At 38.4% G+C, this 26,339-nt stretch overlaps 1 protein-coding gene across 1 annotated transcript in view; it reads right to left on the minus strand.

The window, feature by feature from the left end:
• C6 (complement C6) overlaps positions 1-26,339 on the minus strand; it is a 75,888-nt gene that overhangs the window by 20,295 nt on the left and 29,254 nt on the right. Inside the window, exons 7-10 of the mRNA XM_003407898.4 lie at positions 24,166-24,406; positions 16,091-16,213; positions 2,432-2,598; positions 555-780 (exon numbers count right to left, since the gene is read on the minus strand). Coding sequence (XP_003407946.2) covers positions 555-780; positions 2,432-2,598; positions 16,091-16,213; positions 24,166-24,406 — 757 coding nt within the window. The remainder of the gene's footprint in view (positions 1-554; positions 781-2,431; positions 2,599-16,090; positions 16,214-24,165; positions 24,407-26,339) is intronic.

Below are 26,339 nucleotides of genomic sequence, written 5' to 3' on the forward strand. Positions count from 1 at the left end.
CCTACTTCTCACCCCCTTTCTAAGGAAGATTTGAGGTAACCATGACCATTACTCAGTCCTGTATGAAATCCTTGGTTCTGATTTATTCCTTATTACAAGACCACCCTCATTCTACATTATAATACCTAAAAGGCTTAAAACTAATTTAAAATGATTTCTAATAATAACGCTAATAAAGATAATAATAGTATCATTTATTTTATAGCATGCTATTTTATTTATTTTTTGTTATAAGGGTTGTACTTTTTTGTTTTGTTTTTTTAATATTCAGGTCGATACTACTATTATCCCCAATTTATGGATGAACAAAATGAAGCATAGAAAGGTTAGGTAACTTTTCCAAGATCACATAACTGGTAGGTTACAGCTGAGACCTATACCATGCTTGATTGACCTTAGAGTCTACTTTTTACAGGCTTATTTTCCTTGTGAGCTTGCACACAGTGGATGTTGCTAACAGAAGGGTTTTTTGTGTGTGTGTGTGTTTAATTGACCAACCTAGGATAGTTTTTGGCAGGGCAAATGGTTACTCAGAAAAAGTTACCGGTACTTACTAGATTGAAAATCTGGAGACCGCTTCTCACAGTTCTCGCCATAGGTGCCACTCTGGCAAACACACAGACATTCAGTCCCTGAGAGCGTGGGCTGGCCATTATTAGGACATGGAGCACACTTGCAAGGGTCGAACTTGGCTGCATATTCTTGAAAAGCTTTCCTGAGGTTGTTCCGTTTTGTCACTGCACAGGGGATATTTCTTAGCAAGTCCATGATGGGAGCAAGCTAAGGGTAAAAGGTAAAGAGGAGGTATCGTCACATCCCACTGCCTGAATCTCATAGAATGAAAGGCAAGGCCTGGAAAATTCCACACTTCAAAGGAATTATGGCAGAACCTAGTATATCTGTTGAGCCCAGTCGAGAAAAGTCCTCTACAAAAGGCAGGAGGATTTCTTTCCCCTTTAGAATGGGTACAATAAGAAGAAATAGCCATCTGCAAAATTAGCCAGCTTCTGCTGTTCCTAAGAGGTCCCGGGGTGGTGCAAACGGTTGGCTCTTGGCTACTAATGGGAAGGTTTGGCAGTTCCAACCCATCCAGCAGCAACGTGGAAGAAAGGGCTGGTGATCTGCTTCCACAATGAACCCAGCCAAAAAAAACCCCATGGTGCTCAGTTCTACTCTGTAACACACAGCATTACCATGAGTCAGAATTGACTTGAAGACAGTGGGTTTGGTTTGTTTTTTGCTGTTCTTAAACTAAGGCAGGTCTGATGTATCTGGAATTTACCCACCCTAGAATCCTACTGTGTAGGAAGTATTATATGAGGTATCACTTGCTTGGACTTACATCATGAATTCATTAAACTTTAAATATTTGATTAAAGTACTGAGATAGGTGACCAAAGGTTAGTCAGCTCATTAATTCTCTGCTGAAGCTCATTAAGTTTAGCTCAAGCAGAAAAATCTAGAGCGGATGAGGAAGAAAGGCTTTCGGTGTTTTATGGTTTTCCAGGGACAATATTGGCTTTTGGTGAAACCAGATGAGAAGCTATGGAGTGGGGAATAATGAAGAAATGAACTTGCCAGTAGGATGAATGGAAGAATTACAGTAACCAAAAAAAAAAAAAAGAGCTAACCAACAATTCAGGGCTCATTTTACTAACATTTTCAATTCCCAACAATAAGTATTCAGCCCAAGGCATGACTCACAAGTACCCAGCTGGGTGATTAGATCTCGTCTTCCTACCATAATCTGTAGATCTCAGTCAATGTACTTAGTGCCTCACGTGAATGATTCCACTTTCACAATGACTGAACTCTCCTTTCTTCATTTACATGGAATGAACATAATAGCTTCTTTGGGGGCCTTTTTTATGTGGTTATGTTTTAGGCCAAACTGGTTCTAAATGGCATATGACTGATACGTGGGCAAAGTATTCCATAAATAATAAAAATGACCTCTTTACTAATTATGAAAAACACTCTACTGGTCATGTCATTCAATGGTGATAAAAGCAGGAAGCCAAATGACTCTAAAAATCCATTTATCTCACAGAGCCATCAACGAAGATTTAGGAGTGCTTATCAGATAAAGCGGCTTGAAAACCACAGAAATCAGATTTACTGTATACACTGAGAGATGAAGAATGCGAATACTCAAGGCAAGTCCGAGCACTTATAGTCACTAAGTTCTCTTTCTTGGTTTTTCATGCATGCTAGGAATTATAACTACTGTACTGCAGAATGTTTGTTTCCATAGCAAAGCAATAGGTGAGCAATTTAGCATTGGAAGAAAAAAGAGTAGATTGTGTATGTATGGTAAAGACAGACATGTCTTTTATCATCTGAGAGGAAAATGGAAAAGGGATTGTATGAGGTAAAATTTGGGCTGCTAGAGAACTACTTAAGCTTTTACCCGTATATGTTGTAATCTTACCTCGAAGTTAATCACAGCAGGATTTTCCTTCACTGATTCTAACCACTCAGAAAAGACCTTCTCCTCTGGCCCAGAGCTCCCCTTCTCCCACGCCAAAGCTGCTGTGTACTCACTCCTCCCTCCTCGAACAAGGGATATGGATTTCTCTGCTCCCTGCAAAAATGAACCTGCAAGGCGTTGCAAGAAAATTACCCATTTAATTTTATTGCAAATTCATACTTTAAAGAAAGGTGTCTTTGCACCACAGAGTACAGTCATGTAGCTCCATGAAGTAAGCTAAGTGAAAAGCAAGAAAATACTTCTTATCCCTTTAGGGAGCTTAATAACAGAAATGCTAATAGCACTGCTAAGAACTGCCATTTATTTAACATCTTGTATATGGCCGGCACTTTACACACATCCTCTTATGAAATTCTCACAACAACTCTGAAAGGTAGGTATTATTATAAAAGTAGACATTGAAGCTAAAATTAATTGGACATGAGTCATTAAGGCTAGGCTGGGATGCAAAAGCAATGCAAGTCTTGACTACTCTGACCCCTACTCTTTGATGACAAAATAGGCTTTTGGTTTACATTAGCTTATGTCTTCTGTCACGGAAGTAATATAAACCACATGGATTCTGATATCCAATCAACTGACTGCAAAGCTGGAGACTCCCAATTACAAAACAAAAAGAAAAAAATTGATAAAATGCCTTTAAACTTAGAGAAAGGGGTAAAAGTACAACTAAACAAAAGGTGAAAACCTTCAGGGTAAGATTTGGCACAATATTTTTATATACATATTTTCAAAATAATTCCTATTGACTAATGGTAACTTTAACTAGTATGGATGTTGTTGTTGCCATTGTTGATAGGTGTAGTAGAGTCAGCTCTGACTCAGCGACCCTATGTACAACAGAACAAAACACTGCCTGATCCTAAGCCAACCTCACAATTGTTATGCTTGAGCCCATTGTTGCAGCCACTGCGTCAATCCATCTCACTGGAGGTCTTTCTCTTTTTTGCGACCCTCTACGTTACCAAGCATGATGTCCTTCTCCAGGGACTGGTCCCTCGTAATAACATGTCCGAAATATGTTGAGATGAAGTCTTGTCATCCTTGCTTCTAAGGAGCATTCTGGCTGTACTTCTTTCAGGAAAGATTTGTTCTTTCTTCTGGCAGTTCACAATATGTTCAATATTCTTCACCAACACCATAATTCAAAGGCATTAATTTTCTTCAGTCTTCCTTATCGACTGTTCAGCTTTTGCATGCATATGAGGCTATTAAAAACACCATGGCTTGGGTCAGGCACATGTTAGTCCTTAAAGTGACATATTTGCTTTTTAACACTTAAAAAGGAAGGTCTATAAAAAAAAAATTTTTTTTTTATTGCAGCAGATTTACAGACCCACACCTTTCTCAACTTTAAACCATGCAGCATCCTCTTGCTGTGTTTGAACGACTGCCTCTTGATTTACGCACAGTCTCCTCATGAGCACAATTAAGTGTTCTGAAATTCCCATTCTTCACAATGTTATCCATAATTTGTTATGATCCACACAGTCAGATGCCTTTGCATAGTCAATAAAACACAGGTAAACATCTTTCCTGTATTTTCTGCTTTCAGCCAAGATCCATCTGATATCAGTAATGATATCCCTGGTTCTACATCCTCTTCCAAATTTGGCCTGAATTTCTGGCAGTTCCCTGTTGATCTACTGCTGCAACTGCTTTTGAATGATCTTCAGGAAAATTTTACTTGTGTGTGATATTAATGATACTGTTTGATAATTTCTGCATTCTGTTGGATCATCTTTCTTTGGAATGGGCATAAATATGGATCTGTTTCAGCTGGTTCGCCAGGTGGCTGTCTTCCAAATTTATTGGCATAAACAGTGAGCACCCCTGGCTCCCCATGTACCTGTCAGTTTGTCGTACTGGGGTGGGTTGCGTGCTGCTATGATGGTGGAAGCTATGCCATCAGTATTCTAATACCAGCAGGGTCACCCATGGTCGACAGGTTTCAGCTGAGCTTCCAGATCAAGAGAGATTAGGAAGAAGGACCTGGCGGTGTAGATCTGAAAAAATTAGCCAGTGAAAACCTTATGAATAGCAACAGAACATTGACATAGTGCTGGAAGACGAGACCCTCAGGTTGGAAGGCGCTCAAAATATGACTGAGGAAGAGCTGCCTCCTCAGAGTAGGGTTGACCTTAGTGATACAGATGGAGTCAAGTTCTGGGGCCTTCATCTGCTAAAGTGGCATGACTAATATGGATAGAAACTGAATAACGTTATATTGTAGTGAGAAATAAAAGCAAATGAAATGGATGCTAGTTAAGGATATTAATTTAGTATTTATTCTGGGGTCTGGCCCAGGAAGGATTGGTTGTGCCCCTACTGTTCAGGAATCCTCAGGCAAGATAGTCTAGAATAATTAGAACAATATTCTCCCTATGAAGAAAGCCATCTGATTGTTCAAAAGTAAGGTGCATAAGAAAATGTAGAGGAGTACAAGAAGAAACTTTTAGACAATTTTACATTCACTTTTCATATAAAAATAGCAGAGAAATTAGTTTTTGCTGATATATACGAATTGACAGTGGTTTTGATGAACTATTTCATATTTGGATTGTTGTTATTGTCGTTGTTAGGTCCCATCGACTTCGTTCCAATTCATAGTGACCCTAAGTATATTAGAACAAAACACTGCCTCGTCCTGTGCCATCCTCACAATCCTTGCTGTGTTTGAGCTCATCTTTATTGCCGTCTTTCTCCTTTTTGCTGTCCCTCTACTTTACCAAGCATATTGTCCTTCTCCAGGGATTGTTCCCTCAACATAAGAATCCATCTGACATCAGCAGTGGTATTCCTGGCTCCACGTCCTCTTCTAAATCTGGCTTGAATTTCTGGCAGTTCCCTGTTGATATACTGCTGCAGTCGCTTTTGAATGATCTTCAGCAAAATTTTGCTTGCATGTGATATTAATGATATTGTTCGATGATTTCCACATTTGATTGGATCACCTTTCTTGGGAATAGGCATAAGTATGGATCTCTTCCTGTCATTGGTTGGCCAGGTAGCTGTCTCCTGAATTTCTTGGCAGAGAAGAGTGAGCACTTCCAGCGCTACACACATCTGCTGAAACGTCTGAATTGGTATTCAGTCAATTCCCAGAGCCTTGTTTTTTGCCAATGCCTTCAGAGCAGCTTGGACTTCTTTCAGTAGCATTGGTTCTTGATCATATGTTACTTCCTGAAATGATTGAACGTCATGTTCCTTCCATCTTCTTTGGATGTTTTCCGGGTTGTTCAATATTTTGCCCATAGAATCCTTCAATATTGCAACCCAAGTCTTGAATTTTTCCTTCAGTTCTTTCAGCTTGAGAAATGCTGAGTGTGTTCTTTCCTTTTGGTTTTCTATCTCCAGGTCTTTGCACATGTGATTACAATACTTTGTCTTCTCAAGTCACTCTTAGAAATCTTCTGTTCAGCTCTTTTGCTTCATCATTTTTCCCTTTTTCTTTAGCTACTCAACATCCAAGTTTCAGAGTCTCTTCAGACATCTGTTTTGATCATTTATTTCTCGCCTGTTTTCAATGACCTCTTGCTTTCTTCATATATGATGTCCTTGATGTCACTCCACAACTCATCTGGTCTTCAGTCATTAGTGTTCAATGCATCAGCTCTATTCTTGAGACGGTCTCTAAATTCAGGTGGGTTATACTTACGGTTGTACTTTGGCTCTCGTGGACTTGTTCTAATTTTTTTCAGTTTCAACTTGAACTTGCATATGAGTAATTGATGGCCTATTCCACGGTCAGCCCCTGGCCTTGTTTTGACTGATGATATCGAACTTTTCCATCATGTCTTTCCACAGATGTAGTTGATTTGATTTCTGTGTATTCCATCTGGTAAGGTCCATGTGTATAGCCACTGTTTATGTTGGTGAAAAAAAGTACTTGCAATGAAGAAGTGTTGGTCTTGCAAAATTTGATCATGTGATCTCTGGCATCATTTCTATGGCTAAGGCCATATTTTCCTACTACAGATTCTTTGTTTTCAACTTTCACATTCTAATCACCATTAATTAGCAGTGCATCACAATTACATATTTGACCAATTTCGGACTGCAGAAGTTGGTAAAAATCTTCAGTTTCTTCAACTTTGGCCTTATTTGTTGGTGTGTAAATTTTAATAATAGCCATATTAATTGATCTTCCTTGTAGATGTATGGATATTATCCTATCACTGACAGCATTGTACTTCAGGATAGGTCTTAAAATGTTCTTTTTGACTATAAGTCCAATGCCATTCCTCTTTAAGTTGTCGTTGCCGGCACAGTAGACCATATGATAGCCTGATTCAAAATGACCAATACCAGTCCATTTCAGCTCACTAATACCTAGGATATCAATATTTATGCATTCCATTTCATTTCTGATGATTTCCAATTTTCCTAGATTTATACTTCATACAATTCAGGTTCCTATTACTAATGGATGTTTGTAGCTGTTTCTTCTCATTTTGAGTGGTGCCACATTAGCAAATGAAGGTCTTGAAAGCTTGACTCCAACTACATTATTAAGGTCCACTCTACTTTGAGGAGGCAGCTCTTCCCCAGCCATCTTTTGAGTGCCTTCCACCCTGAGGGGTTCATCTTCCGGCACTATATCAGACAATGTTCCAGTACTATTCATAAGGTTTTCACTGGCTAATTCTTTTCAGAAGTAGACTGTCGGGTCCTTTTTCCCTAGTCTGTCTTAGTTTGGAAGCTCAGCTGAAATCTGTCCGCCACAGGTGACCCTGCTGGTATTTGAATACTGGTGGCATAGCTTCCAGCAGTACAGCCCAGCATAAGCCCGCACAGTACAACAAGCTGACAGATGTGTGGGTGGTTATGGTGTGTATTGTTGTTGTTGTTAGGTGCCATTAAGTCAGTTCTGAATCATAGCGACCCTATGTACAACAAAACAAAACACTGCCTGGTCCTGCGCCATCCTTACAATCATTGTTATACTTGAGCCCATTGTTGCAGCCACTGTGTCAATCCACCTCATTGAGGATCTTCCTCTTTTCCACTGACCCTGTACTTTGCCAAGCATGATGTCTTTCTCCAGGGACTGATCCCTCCTGACAACATGTCCAAAGTATGTAAGACACAGTCTCACCATCATTGCTTCTAAGGAGCATTCTGGTTGTACTTCCTCCAAGACAGATTTATTCACTCTTCTGGCAGTCCATGGTATATTCAATATTTTCCCCCAACACCACAATTCAAAGGCATCAATTCTTCCTCGGTCTTCCTTATTCACTGTCCAGCTTTCACATGCATATGACGTGATTGAAAATACCATGGCTTGGGTCAGGCGCACCTTAATCTTCAAGGTGACGTCTTTGCTCTTCAACACTTTAAAGAGGTCCTGTGCAGCAGATTTACCCAATGCAATGCATCTTTTGATTTCTTGACTGCTGCTCCCATGGCTGTTGATTGTGGATCCAAGTAAAATGAAATCCTTGACAACGTCAATCTTTTCTCCATTTATCATGATGTTGCTCATTGGTCCAGTTGTGAGGATTTTTTTTTTCTTTATGTTGAGGGGCAATCCATACTGAAGGCTGTGGTCTTTGATCTTCATTAGTAAGTGCTTCAAGTCCTCTTCACTTTCAGCAAGCCAAGGTTGTGTCATCTGCATAACGCAGGTTGTTAATGAGTCTTCCTCCAATCCTAATGCCCCACTTTTCTTCATATAGTCCAGCTTCTTGGATTATTTGCTCAGCATACAGATTGAATAGATACGGTGAAAGAATACAACCCTGGCGCACACCTTTCCTGACTTTAAACCAATCAGCATCCCCTTGTTCTGTCTGAACAACTGCCTCTTGATCTATCTAAAGGTTCCTCATGAGCGCAATTAAGTGCAGCAGCACTTAATTCATCTCATTGCTGTAAAGTATTCCATTGTGACAATGTATAACAACAGGATATATATTTGAGTTGTATCCAGTTTATGAATAATGATGCTTTGAACACCCATGTTCGTGCATATTTCTGTCGCATTTATACCTAGCAGTGGAATTCATATGTTCAGCTTTAGTAGATACTACTAACCAGTTTCCACAAATGGTTTTATCAATTCATAGTTCAACAGCAGTGTATGGCATGTTTAGTGGCTCCACACAGTGCCAACAGCTGTCAATTAAATACTTTTGACCATGGTTGTGTAATGGTAAAGCACTCAGCTGCTAACCAAAATGTGGGCAACTGGAAATCACTAGCAGCTCTGCAGGAGAAAAATATGTCAGTTTGCTCCCCTAAAGATTACAGCCTTGGAAAGCCTATGGGGCAGTTCTAGTCTGTTAAACATGGGGTCTTGACTGAAGAAATCAAGTCTGGTTTTTGGTTTTTAAGGACATGAAGTAGTATTTTATGGTTTTAATAGTATTTCCTCCATTCCTAGTGCTGTTGATCATCTTTTGATACGCTTATTGGCTATTTCAATATCCTCTTTTACGAAGTGCTTATTCAACACTTTTTGGCTATCTTTTAAATTGATTGACTGCCTTTTTCTTTCTGATTTGTAGGAATTCTTTATATATTTGGGATATAAGTCCTGTGTCAGTCTTCATTTTTTTCTTGTATCTGTATTCTTTAAATTTCCACTTCCATTTACCTTATGTTTTATTATATCACTTGGACAACTACAAAATTATAATAGCTGATATGAACTGAGTTTTAGTGTGTCAGGCTTTGTTCTTATCACTTTATATAGATTATTTTAACTCTCTCAATAAGCTTATGAATTAAATACTATTATTATTATTTTCATTTTACATATGAGATATAAAGCACAAAAAGATTAAGTTACTTGGTCTTGGCCACACGGTCAATAAAAACTGGAGTCAAGATTTTAATACAATCTAACCTGCAAGTTTAATCAATTGCAAAGTATTCAATGCACTACAGCTAGAAGAACATTTTATTATCCTACTTAATAATATTGGTGGAGCCCTAGTGGTGCAGTGGTTAAGAGCTATGGGTGCTAACCAAATTGTTGGCAGTTTGAATCCACTAGCCGCTCCTTGGAAACCCTATGGGGCAGCTCTACTCTGTCCTACAGGGTTGCTCTGAGTTGGAATCAACTTGATTGCAACGGGTTTGTTTAGTTTGGTTTTACTTAATAATCTTTGGTGCTTCCTACTGAATCCAGCAGTGTTTTACCCAATATCATTTCTGTGTGTTTCTTGGTAAAGTATTTTTTTTTTTTGGAAACTGCATACCACATCAGTCTCTTGAAAATCATAGTGTTCTTTATAATTTTAAAAACTCTGAGATGTTCTGCTTAACTCTGTTACACTCAAAGTTTTCCAACCTAAAAATAGAACTTTTCATACATAACACTTTAGGGTAATGAGAGTCCAAAATTAATTATGTCCAAATTCCTTAGCACGGTATGTAAGTCTCACTTAACATGAATCAAACCCAGCTTCCCAGCTTTGTTTTACAAAACTTTCTTTTACTTACCTTATGCTCAAACCAAATAGAAAGGCCCTTTATTTATTCGTTCTTTACCTGTCTGTGCCTCAATTGCCTCATTTGTAAAATGGAGGTAATAATGGTAACGCTGTCATGCGGTTGTTGTGAGGATTACAAAGTTAACACACACAAAACACTTAGAACAGTGCCTGTCATATACTAAGAGCTTAATAAAGGTTGATCGTTTATTCAGCTTTCATTATTCTTTCTTTGCTTCACTCCTTTGCTCATTGAGACACATCTATTAATCATTGACAATGTTACAGGCACAGTCAGGGAGGACATAAAACCCACACCACTATCCTAAATTTGCTTACAGCTCAGTGGAGGAAAAAGAAAGTAAGCATGATAGAGTCTGATGAGTGCCATGGTTTTGTAAATACAGGTGGCAGTGAGAGCAAATAGAAGAGCATCTAGCCTTCATTACGAGCAAGGATAGAGGTGGTAACTAGGAAAGACTTCTTAGACGAGATACTATCTAAGCTTTTGGCTAAAAATTACAATTTCAGGATTTGATTTGATTGGTTTAGTATCTTTATTATAATAAAAGCTGAAAAAATAGAGAAACATAAATCATTATTCCCCTTGTTGTGTAGTCTTAGTTTTATATGTTAAATGGATTCAGATCTCATTGCCTCATTATTCCTGAGTTCTATATTTATCTATTAGAGTAATATCTTGTTATTAATTTTTGCATGTGTCTCTTAACTGCATTTATCTGTCTCACTTCCCCAAATCAAGTTGCCTCATGGACTTTCTACATGTACAGTCTTATGTTCGAGAGGACCCAGAGAGAAAAAGAGTCTAGCTTTATCTTTTGAGCTCCCAAGTACACTTCTGTAAATATACAGCAAAATGATAGATATGAAGACCATGTCAAGAGCCAGGCTCTTGAGAGAAAAAGAACAATTCTTGAATTTTTAATGCATTAATTTAAATATTGAGAACAAAATGTGCTAGGACTCAGAACACAGAATTTATAACATTAATCATAGAATGGTAGATAATACACAGCAACATAAGAGTCATTATCCTTTCCAAAAAGGAGGAAATACTTTGAGCAGTGGGGAGAACAGAGAATATTCGACATGAGACTAGGATTTAGATGTTGGTAGATTCCTCAGCACCAGTCTAGGATTCTACCATTTTGGGTAGAGTCTTGGGAAGGATGGTGGCAGAAGAGAAACTGGATAAAATACAGATACATTTGTATCTAAAGGAGGAAGAACATTCACTTGGCTTCTCCAGTAGCAGGGTGAGAATGAGAAGCATTGTAGAGAACCCCTACATCCAACATGGCACCCAGGCAGGTGGCCATTAGGGCAGCCTCAAAGCTGCTTACAATTTACTATGATGTGCAGAAAGCTGGAAGGAGTTCCCTAGACCTTAAAGAGGGCTACAGACACAAAAGTTCCAGGGTTTGGTATGAGGAAGAGTCAAAGGGTACAAACCTAATAACCAAAGGCCAAGACAGAATTATGGACATCAAGAGTGAGTACTAGTGCGTACAGATGAGAACCAGAAGAGGCAAGTGACACCTGAGGCAAGCAAAGGCAGAAGGAAACATGTTGACAAAGGTCTTATTCTTCTTCTGACCCCAGGGTGTCTCTCTCTCTCTCACTCACACACACACACACACACACACACACACGCTCTGTTCACCCCTGGAAAGCAAGAATGGAGAAGGGTGAGAGGGATCCTGAGTTTGATCAAGAAATAAAATTCAGAATATCTGGGTTACATTACCTTGGCAATTTTATTTCTTATTGCCACTTAGAAGAAATGGGAATTTGAGAGATATGTTGCAGTCCATTTTAGGAAAAAAAAATCTTTCTATAACAATTATTAGAAATATTTGTTTCATTAATCTCTTTATTCTACAGATTTTATAGTGGAGTAGTTTTTTTTTTTCAATACATGATCCACCAGAAGGTGGAAATTCTCAAACAATATCATAATATCACACACAAGTATAGTTTTGCTGAGGATCATTCAAAAACAGTTGTAGCAGTACACTGGCAGTTCAGAAGAGGATGTGGAATGAGGGATATCACTGCTGATGTGAAAGGGAACTTGGCTGAAAGCAGAGAATACCAGAAAGATATTTACTTGTATTTTATTGATTATGCAAAGACATTTGACTGTGTGGGTCATAACAAATTATGGATAACACTGCAAAGAATGGGAATTCCAGAACACTTAACTATGCTCATGTGGAACTTGTACACAGACCAAGAGGTAGCCATTTGAACAGAACAAGGGGATACCGTGTGGTTCAAAATCAAATACGTGTGTGTCAGTGTTGTATCCTTTCACCATACTTATTCAATCTGTATGTTGAGCATATAATCTGAAAAGCTGGACTATATGAAGAAGAACTTGGCATCATGATTGGAGGAAGAGTCATTAACAACCTGCGATATGTGGATGACAAAACCTTGCTTGATGAAAATGAAGAGAACTTGAAGCACTTACTGATGAAGATCAAAAACTACAGCCTTCAGTATGGATTACACCTCAACAAAAAGAAAACAAAAATCCTCACAATTGGACCAATAAGCAACATAATGATAAGCAGAGAAAACATTGAAGTTGTCTAGGATTTCATTTTACTTGGATTCACATTTAACCCCCATAGAAGCAGCAGTCGAGAAATCAAACAATGTATTGTACTGGGCAAATCTGCTGCAAAAGACCTCTCCTCCTTCTCTGTTGCTGTCAAGTCGATTCGGACTCACAACCACCATATAGGATAGAGAATTGCCCCATATGGTTTCCAAGGAGCGGCTGGTAGATTTCAACTGCTGACTTTTTGGTTAGCAGCAGTAGCTCTTAACCATGGCTCCACCAGGGCTCCAAAAGATCTCTATAAAGTGTTAAAAAAGCAAAGATGTCCCTTTGAGGACTAAGGTGCACCTGACATGGTATTTTCAAGCATGTGAAAGCTGGAAAATGAATAAGGAAGACTGAAGAAGAATCAATGCCTTTGAATTATGGTGTTGGTGAAGAATATTGGATATACCATGGACTGCCAGAAGAATGAACAAATATGTCTTGGAAGAAGTTCAGCCAGAGTGCTCCTTAGAAGAGAGATGTCGAGACTTCGTCTCTGTACTTTGGACATGCTATGAGGAGGGACAATTCCCTGGAGAAGGTCATCACGCTTGGTAAAGTGGAGGGTCAGTGAAAAAGGCGAAGACCTTCAATGAGATGGATTGACACAGTGGCTGCAACAATGGGTTCAAACAAAGCAAGGATTATGAGGATGGCACAGGACCAAACAATGTTTTGCTTTGTTTTACACAGGGTCGCTCTGAGGTGGAAATGACTCAGTGGTACCTGACAACAACAACAACTCAAGAATGAGTCTTCTAGAATTCTTTTATGTTTTGAGAATGGCTTTCTGTTTTCTTTACACATGAATACATTTTTTCCCCTCTTTCAGAAATTCGTGAGCATTCTTCTAGTGTCTTCTAGCATTGGACTTTTTATGGAGAAGTCTGAGCCCATTCAGATTTTGTTGTTCTTGTTCTGTAAGAGCCTTGTTTTTTCAGCCCAGACACTTGAAAATTTCATTTAAAAAACTTTACATTTTGTAAATTAACCAGAATTTGTCTTGAAGTTGCATATTTGGAACTAATATTCCTGATACACATAATCAAGGAAAACTTCTTTTCCCTTCATTTCAGGTCATGTTCTCATACAGCATTAAAAAAAAAAAAAAGTCTTTCTGTTTTATTTTTTGGGATCTCTATTTCAGGAACACTAATTCCCATATGGGAAGCCCTGGTGGGATAGTGGTTAAGAGCTATGGCTGCTAACCAAAAGGTCGGCGGTTTGAATCCACCAGGTGCTCCTTGGAAACTCTAGGGGGTGGTTCTACTCTGCCCTATAGGGTCGCTGTGAGTCGGAATCGACTCGACGGCTCTGGGTTTGGTTTGGTTTGGTTTAATTCCCATATAAGGAACCCTGGCAGCATAGTGGTTAAGCACTTGGCTGCTAGCTGAAAGGTCAGTAGTTTGAAACTACCAGCCAATTTGCGGGAGAAAGATGTGGCAGTCTGCTTCCACAAAGATTTACAGTTTGCTTGTTTTTGTCTCTTAGCTCTGAAACAGCCCTTTTTTTAAATTCATTCTGATAGTGAATACTTTTGTCTCTGAGCTCTTGATTTATTGAATTTATATTGCTTTTATTATTATGTTTTGTGATAAATTGGTAAACAATTTTCATCCATTCTTCGGTTTATGTTATTTATCTGTTTTTGCATACTATGTTTCTCTTTCCCCTCTTTTTCCTTTCTTACTATAATATGAATGCATATTTGTCAAGCCAATTCTTCCCATCTTGCTTATGCTTAACATGGGCCTTTATATGTAGACCATCTCTGTGCTCTGATATTATATTTAACTTTATCTATTTATTATTATAGTAAAAATTACATTTTTATTTGTTCCTTGTCTGTCTTCCCCATTAGAATATAACTTCCATATTTTAGAAGTTTCTGTGATTTTTTCCCCCTTTTTCTATGTAGATTGAGTAGCAGTCAATGAAGCAAAGTCAGGGAATAAGGGAATTTTGCATAGAGGAAGCAGTTATTTGTAATGGTGAGACATACAAGAGAGCATAACTTCTTTAGGACATGGCATAAAGTAGCAAAGTAGAGAGAGAAGTAGGACTATACCCTGAAGGCTGTAAGAAACCATCCTATGTTTGAAGCATGAGTATTTTATGGTAAGTTCTGTCCTGGAGAACATTACTGTCACAGAAGCGTGTAGAATAGGTTGGAGAAAGGCTAGACTAGAGGCATTAAGACCAGTTATGAGGCTTCTGTGGTAATAAAGGTTGGAATAATGAGGACTTGCATGGAGGGCATGCCCAGAGAAATAGAGAGATGGCAACAATTTGCAAAGATATTAAGGATGGCACACAATGACTTATACAGGGTTACTTAGTGGATGTGGAGGGGAGAAAGAGGGAGGAATCGATGAAAACACCCAGGTTTCTGACTTCGTTGCTTGAGTTGATGGCAGTGCCATGCATCAGGTTGGGACTTCTGTAGGAGAAGAAAAGGGAAAGGGGAAGGGGAAAGTAGCCAACAGCTGCTGGTCACTATGACAGGCTCCTTATAATCATCACTTAATCCTCACAACAATCTTATTAGTTGACTGTATAGTAACGAGAACTATATCTGAGGCAGATAGAATATATGAAGTATTGGTGCTCATGATAGAAGCCCTGGTAACACAGAGATTAAAGCAATTGACTGCTAACGGTAAGGTAGACAATTTGAAACCACTAGTGGCTCTGGGGGAGAAAAATGTGGCAGTCTAAGTCCGTAGGAATTTACAGCCTTGGAAACCCTATGGAGTCACTATGAGCAGGAATTGACTCAATGGCAGTGGGCTTGGGTTTGTGTTTTGGTGCTTGTAGATGTCCAGGTGAGATATCCAGTGCATAGTAGATGTCTAGAGCTCAGAAGAGATGTCTGAGTTGGAGATTAGTATATAGGAGTGAAAGCCCATAGAAAGTGGCTGAAACTCTGGAAAGGGATAAGATCATTCTTTAAAACCTGACTTATATCTTCTTACTCCAGTTACTTTGCCTGGATTTTCCCCCTCACTCTCCATTTGCCAAAGTCTCCTGCAATTTTCAATGCATAGTCCCAAAATAATTTTCTTCATGAGACCTGATGTACACTGATCTCAAGAAATATCTTCTGCTGTAGCACTTCCTAGTTTGTGGCTTTTAAAAAAAATACTTCAGTTGAACTCTTATCAGCCTATATTTTTAATGGTTATTTATAAGCATGCTTATTTTGTAAGCTCCTCAACAATAAGACCTGGTTCACACCCATATTTATTTTGCAATTGAGTTATGGAGTGCCGATCATAAATAAATGTTCATTAAATTGAACAACATAGGTATAAGATAAAGAAAACCTTAATGATTTCCCTTTTCAAATAGTGTTAATGATATTTTATTTGTGCTCCTTCCCCTACTCCTGCCCCACACAGGCAGCTCTATCGTGAAATAAATGAAAAGTTAAAAATAGCACAGTCATGTAATACTGTGATACTTAAGTTACGACCTGCTGCAGGACATGTTCAATGACCTGCTAAGAGAGAGTCCCGTTACCTTCATATTTCTCTGACAGCTTGTTTTTTGTACACCGGTGTTCCACTGTTTTTTTCTTAAAGAAACCAAAGCGTTTTTTTGTTTCAATCCGGACACAGTTTTGGGATTCTTCCTCTGTTAAACCTAGGAAATGGAGCAGAAAGAGAAAATACTGAGAATGTACTATTGAGAATTCAGAGAGGAGGAGCCTGAGGTGCTGGTCACCTTCGGAGTTAATTTTTATCTCCTTCAAGTACTACATGTCGTCCCCCATCTTGCCCAATCCCCATAAACTCGCATGATTAATAGCTTTGACCTATGGATGCAGTCCCCACAGGTCCTGAGATGATCCTGAACAGGAGAGGTTCCTGTGAGTCTCTGCCATTTCCTCCTTTAAAACTGGCCCTAAGATGATGCGTGGGGTCACTATGGCCCATCCCTTCCGGATGCTGTTTACCTCTCTCTGTTGCTTATCCCTTGTTGCCACTGCCACATGATAGACCACTAAACTTGCACTTCCTATTGGACAGTGCCACTGTGTGGCCTGCAGATCAAGAGATTAAGGCGTGTTCTGTTCCCCACTCCACTGCCAGGTCTACTTAATGGCCCTACTTCATGATTCCAAGAAATTTGAAGTCCCAAGGTCCTTCAAGAAACTAAATCCATCATGTCCACTTTGCTTTTTCCCTTAAAATGTAAATCTTATTGGTCTTCTTCTGTTCTCCTGTCCACTCATTTTCGTACTTCTCTGGGCTTCCTCTCCCTCACCCAACTGCCCACTTCTTTCCTCCTTCCAAAGCCCTTTTATTCAACTCTCAAAAATTCTAACTTCCTGACCTATGAACCCCTCTTTTCAATTGCCTCACTGGATGTTCTACTCCCTTGCTTTAATTCAAGCCTGTACTTGCTACTGTTTCTGCCATTGTCTCCAGGGGAGGTTGATACTGGCTCATCCCCTCTCCCTTCAGGTTTAAGAGCTTAGATTGACATCGTCCTGGTTTCTTAGGGGTGCTTCGAGATGATGACTGTTTACAGTCTTATAAGTCACATAAAAGCCCGATCCTCTAAGGCTCAGGCCATCCAGTTACAACACCTCTAACTCTCACACTAAATTCTCAAACATTCACTTGTTGAAGGTCTTGACATTTAAGCCTCCTTTTCTACTTGCCATCATTCTCAATGACTTTGAAATCCATGTGGCTATCCCATCCAAATCTCTGTCCCTTACTTCCTTCACCTCTCTACAATGACCTTATCTTTTACTCCTTCTCAATCATCTCACCCTCGGTCATAATCTGGGACGTGTCACTTATTCTGTTTTTCAACAAGGATTTGTTATATACGCATTATGTCCAGTATTATGCTAACACATGAAGCTAAAAAAGTAACGAATTAAAATGGTTCTTGCCCTATTGAAGCTTATGGTAAAAGACTTGGAGATGGAGATGGCATGAAAGAAAATTAAAAGATGGTAAAAATAAATAAATAAATAAAGGCATCATCTACTAAAAACATTCACACAGTCTAGTAAATAAAGATGGAGATGATGTTGTGTTGTTGGTTGCCATCAAGATGATTTTGACTCATGGCGACCCCATGCATGCAGAGTAGAACTGCTTCATAGGTCAAGGCTGCGATTTTTCAGAAGCAGATGTCTAGGCCTGCCTTCCAAGGAACCTCTGGGTGGGTTCCAGTCACCCGCCTTTTGGTTAGTAGTGACATCTTAACGCTTTGCGCCACCCAGGGACTCCTAATGCTGGAGATACATAACATGAAAAACAGTGGTTTATTGAAGGTTAGAAATTTACACTATTATATGGAGACAGTGCCACTCAGAATCTAAATTAAAACAATGAGACATTTTGAAAGTTCAGGATGGGAGCTAACGGCAGCATGAGAATGTCTTTCTGTCTTTCAGTCCATTAACTTCAAAGCATACTGATAGCATGAGAGTACTTACTGTCACCACAGAAATTGCTCCACCTCTGACATCTCTAATTTAGAAACCCCTGTCAGACAGTAATGTCTTACCCTTCCTGCTTGTCCACTACTCTGTTGACCAGTTAGAAACTCCATACCCCTGTATTTTCTCTTAATTCTTCATCCTCTTTCTCCCTTCACTTTAGGTTATCCTACTTGTATTTCATGATCCTTCATTTCAACCAATCTCTTGCAAATATCCTAAACACCCTACTCTTTTATCTTTTCTTCTTGTTAACCTAGAAAAACCATGATCTTGACTGATTCTAACCATCCTCCTTCTCTGTGCTTGCTCAGAAACTGCTGGAGAAATTGTATCACCATGCAGATTGGTACCCCTACAAATACCTGGTCTCTAATGTGTTTCTCAAGAGAATTTGCTTGCCTACTCTAAGTAACAACAATTTCAAACATTTTTTTACACTGTGCAAACCTCTGTAACATTTAACTCCCAAACTGAAAACTTACCTATAGCTTCCTTTATCTTCTTGTCCCTCACTGTTGTTAAACCATCCTAGGTATGCATTAGTCACTGTCTTCCCTTCTCCCTACTTTTGAGATTTATAACTGCATTTTCTACATAAAGCTAGAATTTTCACTTAGACTTTGAGCTTTATTCTGAAACTTGGACCTGTTAATTGGCATATTGATGTTCTATGTGCTCTGTGACACTAGTCTTTGTTCTTAAAGACCATAACAAAAGCTATTAGCTATTGAGAACTCACTATGTGCCAAGTGCTGTGATAAGTTCTTGACTACTACCTGGGGTTCCATTTTGAAAGGTGTCATACTACCACTTCATGACCACTTGCTTGACATTGAGTAATGCCTGCTGTCTAGAACTTCCTTTGACTACATTTCAACTAGGCGGGATATCCTTGGAGATCAATACCTGCTAAAGTAAAATCTAAGAATGCCACCCACAGATCTTAATGGCAGGCAGTTGAATTCACAACTCCAGATAAATAACTTTCATCTCCTGACAAATGAGGGAAGTCTGAATTTGTGGTCAATTAGTCAGTGAATTAAAATTTGCCAAAAGCTACTCAAAATGTCTCAGAGGTGGCCCCATTTGTTCTCTTTGATGTTAGTGATTAAGTGAAACACAGAGCAGGGAAACAGGTCTAGCATACCTGTAGGCTGAGTTGGCACTGCCTAACTGGGAAATTTAAAAGAATCAATACTCCCTCTTCCTGAACAGTTTCCCAGGCCACCTGACACATCGCCTAAATCACCAAAATGAAAATCCAGTTCTTTTGGTCTTTAGTAAAATAATTGTCTTGCAAAACACAAGCATATGAGGGATGGAGCTGTTATTATTAGCTCTTAGGTACCTTAGAGTGAAGTAGTTTTTGAAATACTGCTATTAAGGGTTGGAGGTTACTCTAGGCAGGGAAGAGTGTTTTCAGAGCTTGAGGCACTGATTGGGTAAGATGGTGAAGGTGAAATGTGAAGGTATTGGTCGCTGGTGAGTGAGGCTTGGCAGATGGAGACCAGGTCTGCCTAGTTCACATTTTTTTTCAACCGTCTGACACATTCGAAGAGAGGCATTATCACGGAAAATTAAATTTAAATTAAAAAGTTCTTGGTTTGATGCCCTCATGTTTACCTTGAATCTTCAACACTAACAAAAAAGATGTCTGTTTCAGTCAGGCTGAATAAATATGGTTCATTTTTCTTCTGGTAGTATTGCTCTTATAAGAGAATTGGTTGAATGTTTAGGTCATGTTAAGAATTTAATGCAATCTATTATGCAAGACTTCCATCTTTTTCCTATTATTTTATTAGGTTTTTATTATGTATAAGTGAAAGATAAATTTGATATGTCCAAGTCTAACTATAAACTTAATTTATTTCATTTTCTGAGGGTTATAGGAGAATCTTTGAAGATTGGGATGATGAATCTAGCCTATGAGCCAGTGGCACTGATCATGTAGTGACTAAAATGTCAGGTCTTTATCAATGAATTTCTACACAAGACTTTTCTTCTCTGCAGTCTGCCCCATAGATTGCTGCCTGACCCTGAGCCACATTAACTAAGTAGTTGCTTGATGCTGTAGCCCTTGGCCTCTCAGATGGGCGTGTTCCCTCTGCTGTGGCACATGGATGGGTATTTCAGTAATGCCCTCAAGCTACTTGAACTGAGCAAAAATCAACTGAAAATGGCATACTGATAAGTAATGGAGAGAAAAATTTTTCATCTCCAATTTCGAGCAGTTAATGACTTACCCAAGAAAGAAATTTAAAATTACCATTTGTATATTTTGATATTTTAATTGTTTAATATTTTCATTTAAATTCTTTTCACCTTGCAGACTGAAGCAATGTCAACTTTCACTCAAGGTTTTAAATTGACTATGGGGCACTGAACAATAGAGGAATAAATCAAGGGATGCAAATAAAAAGGAATTTAATTTTGTTTTCTTCTTCTTGAGAGAGAGAAAGTAATATGAAAAATTCAAGGCATTATTTTGAAAATTAATTGTGAGGGATATAATTCTTATTGAATAAAGAATAACAAAAACTAAAACTATACTGTAACTCCATGTTATAGCTAAGTAAAGCCAAAAAAGATAACAAGGATAAAAACAAGGAGGGCAGAATATGTATTTATCTAGAAAGTGGGCAAAAACAGGTAAGCATACCCATTTGAGAATTCCATTCTATTGAGATGTGTTTCTCTTTGGGTGTGCTTCATCTTAACAATTAAAAATGTGCACCAATGTTATTATTGTGATCACACATATACACATACCAAACCCATTGCTGTTTAGTCAATTCTGCCTCATAGTGACCCTATGGAACAGGGTAGAACTGCTCCATAGGGTTTCCAAGGAGCAGCTGGTGGATTTGAACTGCCGACCTTTTGGTTAACAGCCAAACTCTTAACCACTTACGCTACACATATATATGAATATATGTTGTTGTTAGGTACTGGTGAGTTGGTTCCAACTTACAGTGACCCTATGTACAACAGAATGAAACATTGCCTGGTCCTGCGCCATTCTCACAATTTTTATTATGCTTGAACCCATTGTTAGCCACTGTGTCAATCCATCTTGCTGAGTGTCTTCCTCTTTTTCACTGACCTTCTACTTTACCAAGCACGATGTCCTTCTCCAGGGACTGGTCCCTTCTGATAACATGTTCAAAGTATGTGAGATGAAGTCTTGCCATCTTTGCTTTTAAGGAGCATTCTGGCTATACTTCTTCCAAGACAGATTTGTTCGTTCTTCTGGCAGTACATGGTATATTCAATATTCTTTGCCAACACCATAATTCAAAGGCATGAATTCTTCTTCAGTCTTCCTTATTCATTGTCCAGCTTTTGCATGCATATGAGGTGATTGAAAACACCATGGTTTGGATCAGGAGCACCTTAGTCTTCAAAGTGACATCTTTGCTTTTTAACACTTTAAAGACGTATTTTGAAGCAGATTTACACAATGCAATGTGTTGTTTGATTTCTTGACTGCTGCTTCCAGGCATTGATTGTGGATTCAAGTAAAATGAAATCCTTGACAACTTCAGTATTTTCTTCATTTATCACGATGTTGCTTATTGGTCCAGTTGTGAGGATTTTTGTTTTATGTTGAAGTGTAACCCATACTAAAGGCTATAGTCTTTGATCTTCATCAGTAAGTCCTCTTCACTTTCGTTAATGAGTCTCCTTCCAATCCTGGGGCCGAATTCTTCTTTATACAGTCCAGCTTCTCAGATTATTTGCTCAGCATACAGATTGAATAAGTATGGTGAAAGGATACAACCCTGATGCCATGAATATGTATATATATATTTACACACATACACACTCATATACGTAAACATACAAATACATATACACACTATAAATACTTTGTGCATGCATGTATAATTATGTATATATAGTATGTATATTTGTGTGTGTATATTTATGTTTCCAGTTTCCTATCACTTTTCAAACTCCCTTTCTTTACCTCTTTATGTGTTTCTGTCGGTCTGTCAGTTTGTACTTCTATTTATAGAGAAGAAGATGGAAAGTGAGAAAGTTCAGTAGGAGAGAGTAGCTCATCACTCTTTATTTTGGTTATGAGGTTTCAACCATTGAAAGGTTGAATGGTTGATTATAGATTCACATACTTCTTTAACTGACTTGATCTTTAAGGCTTTAGAGTCTTTACTCTGAATGTCTGATGAGTATAGCTTATCAAGTGGGAAATTACTCTCTAGGTTATAGCAGCAGTGACCAGAATAATTTCCTCCCAAGGGTCAGATGAAAGCAAGCCAGGAGCCAGAGGTTTCCCCCAAACATGTTTGCTTGGCATTGATGTTAATGCTATTCTTGGTGGCAGAAGACATCAGCTTCATCATGCAACCGTTGCACCAGTGGAAAGGACCACAACTGAAATGAAACATAAGGGCAGGCCACATGGAAAGCCCTTCCCAGCAAAACCTTTTGGATTTTAGTAAACACATCAAGCAAAAAAAAGTAAAAACTTCTTTCCGAAAAATCCTTCTCAAAGGTTATTTATCCCATCTTTTCTCATAGCAAGGAGATCATGGGGGAACACCTGGTGACTTAAGAACTCAGGTGTCCTTATTAGGTATTAGGAATTTACCATATTAAGATGTAATAGATTGAAAAGAGGAGTTGAAACTCTATTGCTTCCAGTGCTGGCCTGATGTTGCCTTTTAAAATAAATTCATGGTTCCTTTTGCATAAAATTTGAATGGACAATAATTCTGGTTTATTGGGGGAATTAGTGAGTTGGCTTCTGGTGACTATATAATTTCCTAACCTTGTTCTCTCTCACGAGACACATGATAAGATCATCACAAAGACCCTGAGTTCTTTGACACGGAAGCCTGAGAGCAACTATATCCAAAGGTGCTTAAGCTGTAATAATAATTGATATTGGTGATTTTAGATAATACTTTAGAGCCCAAGATGTCAGGTTCATATTGTTATTTTACATGTAAGCAGAAAATACCTCTGATTATACTTCGAGATGTAACTTTTCCTCAAATGAAAGTACTTCCCATGTGGTTTTAAGTTTTAAGTTTCTTCCCCAGAAGAAAGATCTGGTGGTCTGCTTCCAAAAGACCAGCCACTGAAGATCCTGTGAAGCACAGTTCTACTCTGACACACCCAGGGCTGCCATGAGGCAGAAATGACTTGATGACAACTAGTTTTTTGCTTGGTACATATCTGGCTCGGAAACCCTGGTGGTGTAGGTGGTAAGAGCTATGGCTGCTAACCAAAAGGTCGGCAGTTCGAATCTACCAGGTACTCCTTGGAAACTCTATGGGGCAGTTCTACTCTGTCCTATAGGGTCGCTATGAGTTGGAATCGACTCAATGGCAGCATTTTTTTTTTTTAAATATCTGGCTCATATCAATTTCGTCCTTGTCAAGTCCTCACTTGCTCTTTCATCGTATGCCCTTGGCTTTTAGTTAAATTACTAAAAAAAAAAACAAACTGCTATTGTGTTTGCTATAGACGGCACTGGGTTTTTATAAGTATTATCTCTTACAGAAATGTTATAAGTAAATTATCTTTTAGAATTTAGTTCCAGGACAAACTTTGTCCCCCTTAGGTATGGCATGCTTCTCCCATTCTAGGTAACTAGTGGTACGTAGCTTATGATGTTCCCAGATGCCAAGCAAGTCAGAAGCAAATCTGACGCTCCATCACAGAAGTTCAGGATACTTGTTTTTCCTGCTTTTTGGTCCTAATTTTCTATTTTTATTTCACTTACTCGAGTGTGTATGTGGTTGATTGTTTTTCACTTCATTTTGGAAATAGAACAGGGTCAAAATAAGGTAAATGGAGGCCCTGGATGGTATGAGCGGTTAATGTGCTTGGCTGCTACCTGAAAGGTTGGAGGTTCAAGTCCACCCAGAGATGGCTCAGAAGAAAGGGCTGGTCATCTACTTCTGAAAATTCAGTCGTTGAAAACCCTGTGAGCACAGTTCCACTCTGATACACGTGGGTTCGCCCTGAGTCAAAGTTGACTTAATAGTAACAGAGTTTTTAAAAATAAGATCAGTAAATAAAAATGATAGAACAAGATAGGCAGAAAAATGTATTACATGATATCACATTGGTCATAAAAGTGAGGCTGCAGAAAGCATACCTGAGTTCTTTAGCTCCTCACTGCTAAACTGATACAGGAGGTCATACACACCACCCAGGGAGCCAGAGGTGAAATAGTGAGTCCCGAAGTCGTCAAATATCCGGCTGTACAAAGCAAAATTGTATTCCAGTGGCAGATGGCTAAGTGCTTTCAAAAAGACGTCAGAAAGCTGTAGATCTTTACTCTTCATTGTAAAGTTTAAGACTTTTATCGCTTTATGGATCCTAATAAACCTAGAATCCTAAATGGAAGAGAGGAAAAGAGGAAAAAATGGTGATTAAAGGCAATAAACCCTGGAGGAATCAAACATTTAAATGTCGATTTATCATTATCTTCGTTCCTACCACAGTGTTATTACAACAATTTCAACTCTCTATTGCCTGTTCTTACACATAAAATTATAATTCTACTTTACTTTTCAGTACCTTTCCCTGAGACGTTCAAAGTCTCAACAGATAAGATTGTCTTAATAATGTAGACTGTGCCACAGAGAAGAACAAATGTTTTCAACCACAGAAGAGAGCAATTATCAGAAAAGTAAATCTTTCTCTCTTGATTGCAGATCATGGCTGCATCCTGCTGAGTTTTTATTTAGAAGACCTTGCTAATGCAAATAACTGAGAAAGGATTGTGGAAATTTTCAGCTGGGAGGTACGCAGCTGAGGTTCTTTGTCTCTAACTGGAAAAAAACATTTAATTTTTTTAGACCTCAGTTTTCACATGATAAGATGAAGGCTGCACACCAGGTAATGTTTCACACCGTTTTCCACTACAAAATGGCTGTGATTCTAAATTTCTTTGGGGTAAAATTAAACTTATTTTTTCTCTTCCACCGAGATGCAAAAATAATTGGATATGCTTTTTGATAATTTCTTGTTATATCAGGTTAATTTAAGATTATTATTGTTGTTGTTAGTTGCTGTTGAGTTGATGCCGGCTCATGGCAACCCCATGTGTGCAGAGTAGGGCTGTTCCATAGGGTTTTCAGTGGTCTGTATTCTGTTCAAAATCTCATTCTATTTGATTGTCCTTTTCCATAGCCACTGAGTTTTTTGAGTGCATCCATGTGCACTAAGTTTAAGAAAAAATTATATACTTTATTTGATCTCTCCAGTTTAGCAAATTGTAGCATTTGAGTAACAGTAATACAGTGAGGAACATATTTTAGCAAAAGAGCTTCAGTGTAGCTATAAATTATTGAACAGCCATCTTGCTGTATGCTGTAATTATGGCACAAAAAGACTGCTAGCACAAAAGGAAGAAAAAATAATCATAAGGATTGAAAGAATCCTCATCCATCCCCTTCCCTCCTTTTCTCCCTCCCCCTTCTTTCTTGCCTTCAACACATTTAATACTCAAGAGAAAGTTTGTGCCTTTATGGAGCTTACATTTGAGTAAGTGCCCGTTATTTCTATTTTTAAGTTTAATACTTGAATCCTGCCATAGAACCATAGCTTTTAAAAGCTGGAGGACCTTGTGCTTTTAGTAAAAACCACACTCCTTAAGTACATGAAATGCTTATTATGGGAGGTTCAAACTTGCCAGGTTGCTTTAAAAATGAAGTCATGGAAAAACACAAATTAAACTTTAGTAACTCAATGTAGTACAAGCTCAACTTGTCAGTGCTCAATGGCTGGAAATGGTGATTTTAGATTAAAAAATTAGGTTACTGTAGATGATTAAGCCATATATAATCTATTTCAACAATTTGTGAATTCTTGCTTAATTTTAATTTTTTTTTATGATTTTGATTTTTTAAAGTAAACCAGAAAAGCACAGAAGCTTAGTGAGGTTAACTGATATTTTGACTTTGAAACAGATTATCTGCCCCACAAATGTCTAGTCAGATGTGTGATGGGCCAAAGAAAAGAAAAATAAATAAAACATTAAGCTCTACTTAACGGCTTAGATTATTTTCAAGTTTGGAATACCTTGTCTTCACTACTTGAAGAATAAGAAAATTGGGGTATCATTTTCTATGAAGCCTGAGATTCCCTGATTCTGTTCAGATCTAATCAAGGGTAATAGTTGCGATCTTCAGCTGAACCATATGATGTTGACTATTTGTAGGTCAAAAATGGTTGAATGTCAGCAGTTTCATGTGGTCCATGAAATGGCCCTAAATGTTTCCACTTTGGGGCAGACTAAATATTAGAGGATTAAATGACAACTGT

The sequence above is a fragment of the Loxodonta africana genome, chromosome 2 (genome assembly GCF_030014295.1).
Source record: "Loxodonta africana isolate mLoxAfr1 chromosome 2, mLoxAfr1.hap2, whole genome shotgun sequence".
Taxonomy (NCBI): domain Eukaryota; kingdom Metazoa; phylum Chordata; class Mammalia; order Proboscidea; family Elephantidae; genus Loxodonta; species Loxodonta africana.